This window comes from Curcuma longa, chromosome 11 (assembly GCF_044706935.1).
Source record: "Curcuma longa cultivar G26 ecotype Majalengka, Jawa Barat chromosome 11, ITB_CL_G26_1.1, whole genome shotgun sequence".
NCBI lineage: Eukaryota > Viridiplantae > Streptophyta > Magnoliopsida > Zingiberales > Zingiberaceae > Curcuma > Curcuma longa.
The window spans coordinates 1,699,306-1,709,534 of record NC_133871.1 but is presented as its reverse complement, the minus strand read 5'-3'; the positions used below and the strand labels follow the sequence as shown (position 1 = coordinate 1,709,534).

At 39.7% G+C, this 10,229-nt stretch overlaps 1 protein-coding gene across 1 annotated transcript; it reads right to left on the bottom strand.

The window, feature by feature from the left end:
• Positions 1 to 2,649: 2,649 nt before the first annotated feature.
• On the bottom strand, positions 2,650 to 8,742 carry LOC141838441 (uncharacterized). Its single transcript, XM_074725918.1, is given in 13 exon segments — positions 2,650 to 3,145; positions 5,945 to 5,989; positions 6,083 to 6,137; positions 6,733 to 6,833; positions 6,925 to 6,986; positions 7,129 to 7,330; positions 7,403 to 7,462; positions 7,548 to 7,686; positions 7,757 to 7,803; positions 8,042 to 8,115; positions 8,201 to 8,351; positions 8,458 to 8,521; positions 8,523 to 8,742. Coding segments are annotated over 13 exon segments (1,314 nt in total). The 5' UTR covers positions 8,661 to 8,742; the 3' UTR covers positions 2,650 to 2,969.
• Positions 8,743 to 10,229: the final 1,487 nt, after the last annotated feature.

Below are 10,229 nucleotides of genomic sequence, written 5' to 3'. Positions count from 1 at the left end.
TAAAAAAAAATTGACTGTTAATGAACTTGTGTAGGGTTTGAAGGGGAGGGAGGGTAAAATGGTATTATTATATTTTACAATGGCTAAGAGTATATTGGGGAAAGTTATTTTTTCTTCTAAGAAATGAAAAATGCAGAATTAAAAAAATATTGCATGTTATTTAGTTTGCATTTAATTATTCAATAAAAAAATAAGCCACATGGGCTGGCATCTTTTTGTTCACCTCAATTATTTTTCTTCCTGAAAAATTATGTTAACTTACAAATGAATCAATCCAATAGGAAAAAAAAGTTGATTGTTAATACAGTTGTATAGGGTTTGAGTGGAGGGTTAACTAAAGGTGTTCAAGTCGAATGTCAAAATCACTTTTGGGTTCAACCGAACTGATTTGTGCTTATTGAGAGACCGAACCCCCATCAAGCCTTGTAGGAACAAAGATCTAGTTGAGTTATGGTGCATCTATTGAACATTAAATAAGGAAGAAAGTTGATTGCTAATGGACTTGTGTAGGGTTTCAGGAGAGAGTTAACTAAGGTGCTTGATTTGAGAGTCGAAACCACTTTCAAACTCAACCAGCTAATTTGTGCTTACTAGGAGCATCCACTTGATTTGACCAACTCCCATTAGGTCCATTTATAATAATCTTGTCGAAACAAAGGTCTAGTTGAGTAATGGTACATCTGTTGAATATTAGAAAAGGAAGAAAGTTGACTGTTAATGGAATTATGTAGGGTTTGAGGGGAGGGTAACCAAAGGTGTCCGGGTCGAATGTCAAAACCACTTCCAGGTTCAATCAGGCTGATTTGTGCTTACTAGGAGCATCCACTTAGTTCGACCAAACCCCATTAGATCAATATACAATAATCTTATCAAAACAAAGATTTAGTTGAGTTATGATGCTCTTATTGAACATTAATAAAAAGGAAGAAAGTTGATTACTAATAGAGTTGTGTAGAGTTTGAGGGGAGGGTTAATCAAGGGTGTCCGAATCAAATGTCGAAATCACTTCCAAGCGCAACCAAGTTGTTTTGTGCTCACTAAGAGCATCCACTTGGTTTGACAGAATCTCTTCATGTCAATTTACAATAATTTTGTTAAAACAAAGATCTAATTAAGTTATGGTGCACCTATTAAACATTAAGAAAAGAAAGAAAGTTATCTGTTAATGGAGTTGTATAGGGTTTGAAAGGAGAGTTAACCAACAGTGTTCGAGTCGAGTATCGAAACCACTTCGAGACTCAATCGGGCTGATTTGTGCTTATTAAGAGTATCCACTTAGTTCGATCGAACCTCATCAATTCAATTTACAATAATCTTGTCATAACAAATATTTAGTCGAATTATGATGCAACTATTCAATATTTAAAAAGGAAGAAAGTTGACATATAATGGAGTTACGTAGGGTTTGAAGGGAGAGTTAACCAAGGGTGTCCGGGTTGAGTTTTGAAACCACTTCCAGGCTCAATCGGGTTGATTTGTGTTTATGAGAAGCATCCACTTGGCTCGATAGAACCTTATCATGTCAATTTACAATAATCTTGTCAAAACAAAGATAAGTTGATTACTAATGGAGTTGTGTAGGGTATGAAAAGAGGGTTAACCAAGGATTAAGTTGTGTAGGGTATGAAGGGAGAGTTAACCAAGGATGTCCAGGTTGAGCATTGAAACCACTTCCAAGCTCAATCAGGTTAATTTGTACTTACTAAGATCATCCACTTGGTTAGACCAAAACCCATCAAGTCAATTTACAATAATCTTGTTAGAACAAAAATCTAGTTGAGTTATGATTGAACATTAAAAAAAGGAAGAATGTTGATTGGCTAATGGAGTTGTGTAGGGTTTAAAGAAAGGGTTAACCAAGGGTGTCCGAGTTGAGTGTCAAAATCACTTCCAGACTCAACCAGACTGATTTGTGCTTACTAAGAACATCCACTTGGTTTGACTGAACCCCATCAGGTCAATTTACAATAATCTTGGTAGAACAAAGATCTAGTTGAGTTATGATGCAACTATTGAACATTAAAAAAAGAAAGAAAGTTGATTGCTATTGGAATTGTATAGAATTTGAAGGGAGGGTTAACCAAGGTGTCTGGGATTGAGTGTCAAAACCACTTTTAAGCTCAATCGGGTTGATTTGTGCTTACTAGGAGGATCAATTTATAATAATCTTGTCAAAATAAAGATCTAGTTGAATTATGATGCACCTATTGAATATTTAAAAAAAAATCAACTACTAATGAAGTTGTATAGGGTTTGAAGGGAGGGTTAATCAAAGGTGTCCGAGTCAAGTGTCGACACCACTTCCAAGCTCAACTGAGCTGATTTGTGCTTAATAGGAGCATCCATTTGGTTCAACCGAACCCCATCAAGTCAATTTACAATAACCTTATCAGAACAAAAATCTAGTTGAGTTATGGTGCACCTATTGAACATTACCGTCCCAGTTCATTCAAACACAATCGAATCGACCATATGAAGCTGTCCAAATCTCCAAGCAAATTATTTTCATTCGTGGCTAGCTGCTCCTAAAGCAATCAGAATGATACAGATGATGAAATGATAGAAACTGCATTCCTAATGATCAGGCTTCAAATTATACTACATTGCTTTCCTGAAAACTTTGAAACAAAACCAAATGCGATTGTAAGGTTGTTAAAAATGTGCCTTTGCCTTACCAAAATAATTGTATTACAAACTTACAAAAATGTCGAAAGGAAACAAAAGGTCTCACAACAATATTGTACCTCAGTTTGATCGCATCTTGCAGAAAAGTATCGACAACTGACCATTAACTAGCTCATTGTCCGACGAAAGCAAGGAATGAAACGTAGGTCACTTGTCGCCATGATCGGGTTACGGATGCATGAAAGTTGCGCTCCTGGCAAGGGGAAATGAAATAAAGTCACCTTTCGTGGTAACGTGAAGATATGACAGAGATGAGGCACGAACTCTGCGTTTGCATACTTCGGTCAGAGAACTCGACAGGTCCGGGTGTCTATCACTGCAGCTTTTGTGGGTTCAGGAAATTCCAAAGCTTCAGCAAGAGACAAGCGTTTGTTCCTCCACATAGACTCGGCCCATCGCTTCATTCTTGCACCTTCTTCCTTTCTGTTCTGTTGAATGCACAACAGATCCGCGTATCCACCTTCAGATGGTAGGAAAGGCTAGAGTAAGATTTTTCAACTTACTGATATTATTTGTTTTCAAGTAAATACATGTAAAAAAAAAAAAAGGGAAAAGATTTCAGACAGACATCATAGTAGGATGCAATTTTGAGAGAACTCACTAAGCGTTAACGAGCAGTGAGGGTATGCCAGTGTCAATTCTTATTACCTCTTAAGTGTTGAGGTTTGAGGCTGACCAGGCTGCAACCTGGACTATCCTCGGCAGTCGGCAGTCGGCAGTCGGCAGTCGGCAGGGAGGTCGACTAGCTAATCAATCAACACATGGGCATTTCAAGCATAGGTGGGTCAGTTGTCTGCTACTGAAATTGCAGTGCTCTCTTTGACACTCTCGGAGCTTTTGAGAGTGAATAGTAATGAAGAAGAGGTATTGCAAAGGCGATCACAACAGACTGACGAGTATTCGGAAGGTTGTATGTTCTATTCCTAGGAATGGGCAATGACTGCAATATGTTAATGTATGTATGATAGTAAAACAATCTTAGGAACTAGAATGAAACAAGAAAGGAAATAAATTTCAACAACTCGCGTCTCTAGGTGGGCTTTTCCCAGAAGCGGAAGGATATGGTAGTACACAATAGATAGAGGAAAAAAGAGAATACTCTAATGTCCTCAAAGAAAGATGAATAGCACAATTAGAAATACAAAATTGAAAACAAAATGTTTTATCTATTTAATTTTTAATGGAAATGGAGAATACAGCTCACTCTTTCATAGTAGCGAATTTAGAACATGACTATTCCACGGTTTAGGTCTTCATAACAAGGAAAAAGAAGGAACACTAGGGAGATGAATGCCGAAAGACTTCCCCTTGTCATTTGACCTCATAAAGAGGATCTGTTAGGCTGTGAGGAAGACCAGAATATAAAAGGGAAAAGATAGAGGATTTAGAATCAAAGAGAAAAGACAGTGGATTTGGATGTACATGCATAGACTATAAATATGAATATGGTGATTGGAATCAAGAGATTGGTCAACATAAAGAAGAGGAACAATATCCATGGATTGGTGGGTCATACAAGTGGATGGCCTGTGAGATTTGTTGGGGCAGATCTACGAACTCCAATACTACAGATTTAGAGAAAGAAAGGAGCAACGGAGATACTGGTGAACAGAATGGGATGTAGGCCATGGTCTCACAGCAACAGAACTTGGTGGAGGCTTGCACCAGAAGGGAATTGTTCCACGGTGAGGACATGAGATGAACTTGCGAATAATAGAAAGGCCCTAAGGATCTTCTGAGTGTAGGCTTGGGTAGGCTGCGAAAGGTATCAACGACAAAGTGACCCTGATCCAAATTTAGAGCATACACTAGAGCCACTAACCAAACTTGGAGGCAAGCGAAGAGTGTCCAGATCTTCTCCTATCAAGGATCCTGGAGGAAATTAGAGCTGAAACTTGAGAAGTCACATGCAGGAGAGATGGTGGTGCTGGGAACCAAGTCGGTGCCAGCAGCAGGTGAAGGGAATGCAGATTCTGCACAGGCAGAGGCTGAGTGCCCAACTCTTGGCGCACAAGGATATATCGACAATGATCGGAATCATGGGGGTGTTGCGTGACTTGATGACAAACGACAATAGAGGCATGCAATAGAATTGTTGAGGATTTGGAGAAGAGAGAAGAAGAGAGATTCAAAGGCAATTACTTCGATGTGAGAGAGCCAAATGATCACTCTTGTAAACACAAACCATAAGAATGGTTTTGATACAACTTAGAATTTGTAAAAGAATACCATGTTGCATATGTTGTAAAAGGATAACTACATGTATATGTAGACTACTGTAAAACCTTAAACATAAAATACCATCATGGACTCACAACCCAGTATAACTCTATTTACCTAATACCCATGACAACTATCAACTACTACCATAGAGAAGGCAGTATCAGCATTTTTATGAAGTATTAGCATGTCAGGTTAAAAAAAATAACGGAACAAGAATTTAAATATAACTGCAAGATTCAATCCAAGTCAAGAGCGAGCAATGGCTAACCAAAAGCTCTCACCAGCTCCTAATGGGATTACATTAGCATTTATTAAAAGGGTAGCCCGGTGCACGAAACTTCCGCCAATGTTAGGTCTCGGAGAAGAGTCTATTATACGCAGTCTTACCCTGCTTTGCGAGAGAATGTTTCCGAGACTCAAGCCCGTGACCTTTAGGTCACACGGCAACAACTTACCGTTGCCCCAAGGCTCCCCTTCTACATTAGCATTTATTATAGATTAAAAATTTCAGTTATTTCTATGAGATCTCATCGTTGATGATACCTATTTAATAAAGTTTCAAAAGGTTTTCCCCAGGTCTATACGCCCTGTGCAAGTTCTCTAATGGTTTTTTTTTGGGTTGAGGAAATTAGCTCATCATGCTCGATTGCTGTAAATAAAGGTGCATCTAAAACCTTAAGTTGATATTTGGAGATTGAATTGTTTATTTTTTCTAATTTGATGATTGATTAACAGTATGTTCTCTATAAATATTTCTGCCTTTCTATTCAAAATATTGTTATGCAAGAGCAACATCAATTCCAGGGACTATCTACTTCAAAAATTAAAAAGCCAAGCAACAGAGCTACTTGATAGGAATATTCAAGTATCTAGGATCTCTATTAAATAAAAAAATGCACATTTTAGGCGGTAATTTAAAATTTTAATAGAAACAAACATTGAATGAAGACATATGCTACAATACTTTTCAACTTATCATAAATGACAATAGTTAATAGTATCTAATTTTATAAAGTGAACAAGATTGCAAGGCTACCTCTAGCTAGAGCAATTATGTCACTCCTATCTAGCAGTGCAACAACTGCAAAGATATACAAAAGAGAGCAGCCTTTGTCAAAACTCAAAAATAAAAATAAGGACCTGCAGACTTTAAATGGAAGGAAATTTCTAGTACCTTTATCATTCAAGTCGGGAGCTTTGAGCAAATCTGTGGCCTTCCTGTACAATCCCTGTCAAACAGGCAACAAAGATGCTACCATTAAATTTTAGTATAGTAGTGCGACTAACTTTAAGAAAACACTAGATATTTGAATGAGATTAATTGAAAAATAGCATAAATTCAAAGCGCCATTGATGCAAGCTGAATCTCTATTCTTCATGCTCAAGCTCAAAAAGGCTGATTAGCCTATTTGAAGCATAAGGGCAATAGTCAAAACATTGATGATTAGTGATGGCTTGAAACAAGAAACAGATGAACTTTATATAATATAGATATTAATATTACTTGAAAATTTATCCAAATTGAAATACATGTGACATTTGTCTAAATTTAGTTTGACAATGCAGTAAAGGACAAGTAAACTTAAAGAGTCATTGATGCAAGCTCAAGATCTACACTTGAAGCTCAAGCTGAAAATTGGCGATAAGTCTATTTGCATAAGGGCAATAGACAAAAACACTGAAGATCAGTGATAGCTTGAAACGAGAAGCATATGAAGTTAATATCACATAGAGGTTAATGCTACTTGGAAATCTATCCAAAATGAAATATACATGACAATTGTTAAGATTTTGTGGTACAAATGCAACAAAGAACAAGCTAACCTCTTGAATTAGTATAGAGCTTGATGCTTCCGCCTGTGCCTTGCGCTTATACATAATGGCTATGCAAGTCAAGATCACACCAACTTTTGGATGAGTTGAACCTAAATCAACTCAAAGAATAAGCACTAATTGTACTCTACAAAAAGAAAAAGCAGATAATCTGTTCAAATCTTCAGGGAAATAGCCACAAACCAAAATGTTCTTCAGCCTTAACAAGAGCCTTTGTTAGTTGTTCCTCTGCCTCTGCAAACTTCCTGTATGTAATAGTTCGTGCAGAAATAACAAATGTGAACAACATGGTAAGGTGATAAATTGGAAATCAATAGAAAAATAAGCAATTATAGAATCTAGTGTCTCAGGAGTTGTGCCACAGATAGTGTGTAAGCACAAACATACCCAGAATGAGACAGAAGTTGTCCCAAGGCACATGCTGCTCCGATTGTAACTTCTTCAGGCACCATATTGGTAGATGCTGGATAAGACATGCTCGATGTATTTTTGGTCTCTGAAGTCAAGAGTGCTTTCTCATATAGTTCTTTTGATAACGAGAAATTCCCAATGCAATGTGAAATTTCCCCTTGAGAAAGAAGGCTAGTTCCTACATATATGAATCAAGTAACATATGTATTTATATTTATTTATACTAACTCTGTGCTGACATGTTTTATACCTAATTGGTTTTCAGTTCTTCCCATACCACATTCCTTGGAGCCACCGTAAGCTGATTCCACTGAGGAAAGAAATACAAACAATGCTCACCTCAACCATGAGACAAACTTAGCAATCAATGACATCAAAAAACAAACCAGACATACAATCCCCATTTATAAGATCAACAAGTCCTTTAATTGATTTAGCACGAAATTTGGTAACCTCCGACACAGGAACACCACCCTCTTCACTAGCTCTTAGCAAATGGGAACAATCGTCTGCAAGCAGCAACGAGTTGGCATCCTATGGCACAGTAATCTTCAAGTGAATCTAGCTGAGAAAATATAGTATAAAACTAGTAATAATTACGCACCTGACCAGTCTCCAAGTTTAACCCCACTCGACCCTCACAAGCAGCAACTGCTTATTCAGAATCAAAAGATAAGGGGCATAGTTACTATTGCCTTCTACATACATACAAGAAGAAAATTTCTCATCATTAGGGAAAGACTTCTAGTATCGGAATCAGATATTGCTTATTAGGGTTTCTGATAATGTTATCGTTAATATCGCAAGGCAATTACTAACAAATACATTCCTATATCTACACAGGAATACTAGATTGTGAACCAAAATCAAAAAGATTTTGGGTAATTACCGATGAGATCTATTGAAGCTCGTCCCAACTGATGAACCGCCTCAAGCTTCTCGTTCGCATCTTGAAGCTCCCTTCTGCATATACAATCGCAAGCAACGAGTACAAATTATAATCCTACTCATATCCACATTATTCCTCGTAATCAGGAAAAGCAATGACCTCTCGTAGAGCAGAGTGGACATGGCAAGCAAGATCATCCCCATGGCGTTGTCGCTCGAGCTAGTTCCCTCCACCGCTCCTCCTCCTCCTCCTCCCCTCAGGTTGGACATTCCTTGCTCCAGCACCAGCATCGCATGCGAGTACGAATCGCCTGGAGAATGATGAGCAGGAAAAGAAAAACACACACAGGGATAATCGAGCCAAGAACTCGAAATACACAAGGGACGACCAAAACAATTCAGGAGGAGAAAAAGGACCTGATTTCTGCGATCTGGCGAGTCCGAAAGCGTACTGGATCATGTCGAGGGCGAGCCGTTCCTGGGGCGGAGGAGGCATCTCCGTCACCGGTGCCGAAGAAACGGACGGCGGCGGACGCGGTGAGGAGTGGCGGGAGGGACTTGGGGCACCGGAGGAGAGCTTCGGTTGCGGCACCCCTCGCAGAAGCTAATCGACCAAGCATCGCGATAACGAGAAGGAGCGAGAGAGGGCGACGAAGCGACTAGAACAGAAAAGGCGGCAAACGCCGATACAGGTCGTCGCCGCTGTCGTAGCGGCGGGGTCAAATGAGCGGCAGAACGGCACGCACCCTTGGTGTTGGGGCTGGATGGTAGCGGGTCGGATTCTCTCAAAATAAGTCCGAATCCTCGAATCGCCGATTTAGGTTGCACACTCTTCTCACTCACAGTCACAGCCCAACCTTGGACCCCATGTAGGCCGTATAGCGATGGACTGAGCCTAAGTCTCACATATGATTGTGAAATCGAACGTGTGAGACCATTAAGATGACGGATTCCATTTTTATTGAAGTGAGTCTATCTTAGTAATGCCCTGACATGACCCCTTCATATGTGATGTTAGCTCAATTATAATCCATTCATGTTTGGACCATAACTTTCAAGGGGTTGTATTCAGTCATGATTCATTTTTGTGAGAGTCATATCCAAAGAGACGACGGCTCTATAGCCTCGAGGGGCTAGGTCCGCCATGAGGGGCTTAAAGAAGTTTGAAATGCTCCAAAGGGGTGAGTTGAGTATGGAGCTCAAAAGGGCACCTCAAGCTTAGGGGTGCCTTGCATACTTAGGACATCAAGTCTGGGCGCTTTGACTACCGAGCACTTGGGATGTCAAGTGGAGGTGCTCGAGTTGATAAGTATTTGGGGTGCTCGAGTTGCTAAGCACTTGGGGCACCGAGTTGGGTGCTTAGATTGTTGAGAGCTCGAGATGTTGAACACTCGAGTCACCTAAGAGCTAGACTTGTACCACATATAATGGGCTTGATGATGTGGACTATTGATAAGCTGCTGAGCTACCTAGTTTAGGAAAGGAGATGACTATCTTGGGTGTCACACATAAAACTCTTTGAGACACGAAATACACAATGACAATGTAAAGCTTTTCGCGATATCACTCTCTCCTCGTTTGCCTATTATAATGCCCTGACACAACCCCTTCATATGTGATGTTTGCTCAATTATAATCCATTCCTGTTTGGACCATAACTTTCAAAGGGTTGTATCCAATCATGATTTATTTTTGTGAGAGCCATATCCAAAGAGACGACGGCTCTATAGCCTCAAGGGGCTAGGTCCGCCATGAGGGGCTTAAAGAAGTTTGAAATGCTCCAAAGGGGTGAGTTGAGTATGGAGCTCAAAAGGGCACCTCAAGCTTAGGGGTGCCTTGCATACTTAGGACATCAAGTCTGGGCGCTTTGACTACCGAGCACTTGGGATGTCAAGTGGAGGTGCTCGAGTTGATAAGTATTTGGGGTGCTCGAGTTGCTAAGCACTTGGGGCACCGAGTTGGGTGCTTAGATTGTTGAGAGCTCGAGATGTTGAACACTCGAGTCACCTAAGAGCTAGACTTGTACCACATATAATGGGCTTGATGATGTGGACTATTGATAAGCTGCTAAGCTACCTAGTTTAGGAAAGGAGATGACTATCTTGGGTGTCACACATAAAACTATTTGAGACACGAAATACACAATGACAATGTAAAGCTTTTCGCGATATCACTCTCTCCTCGTTTGC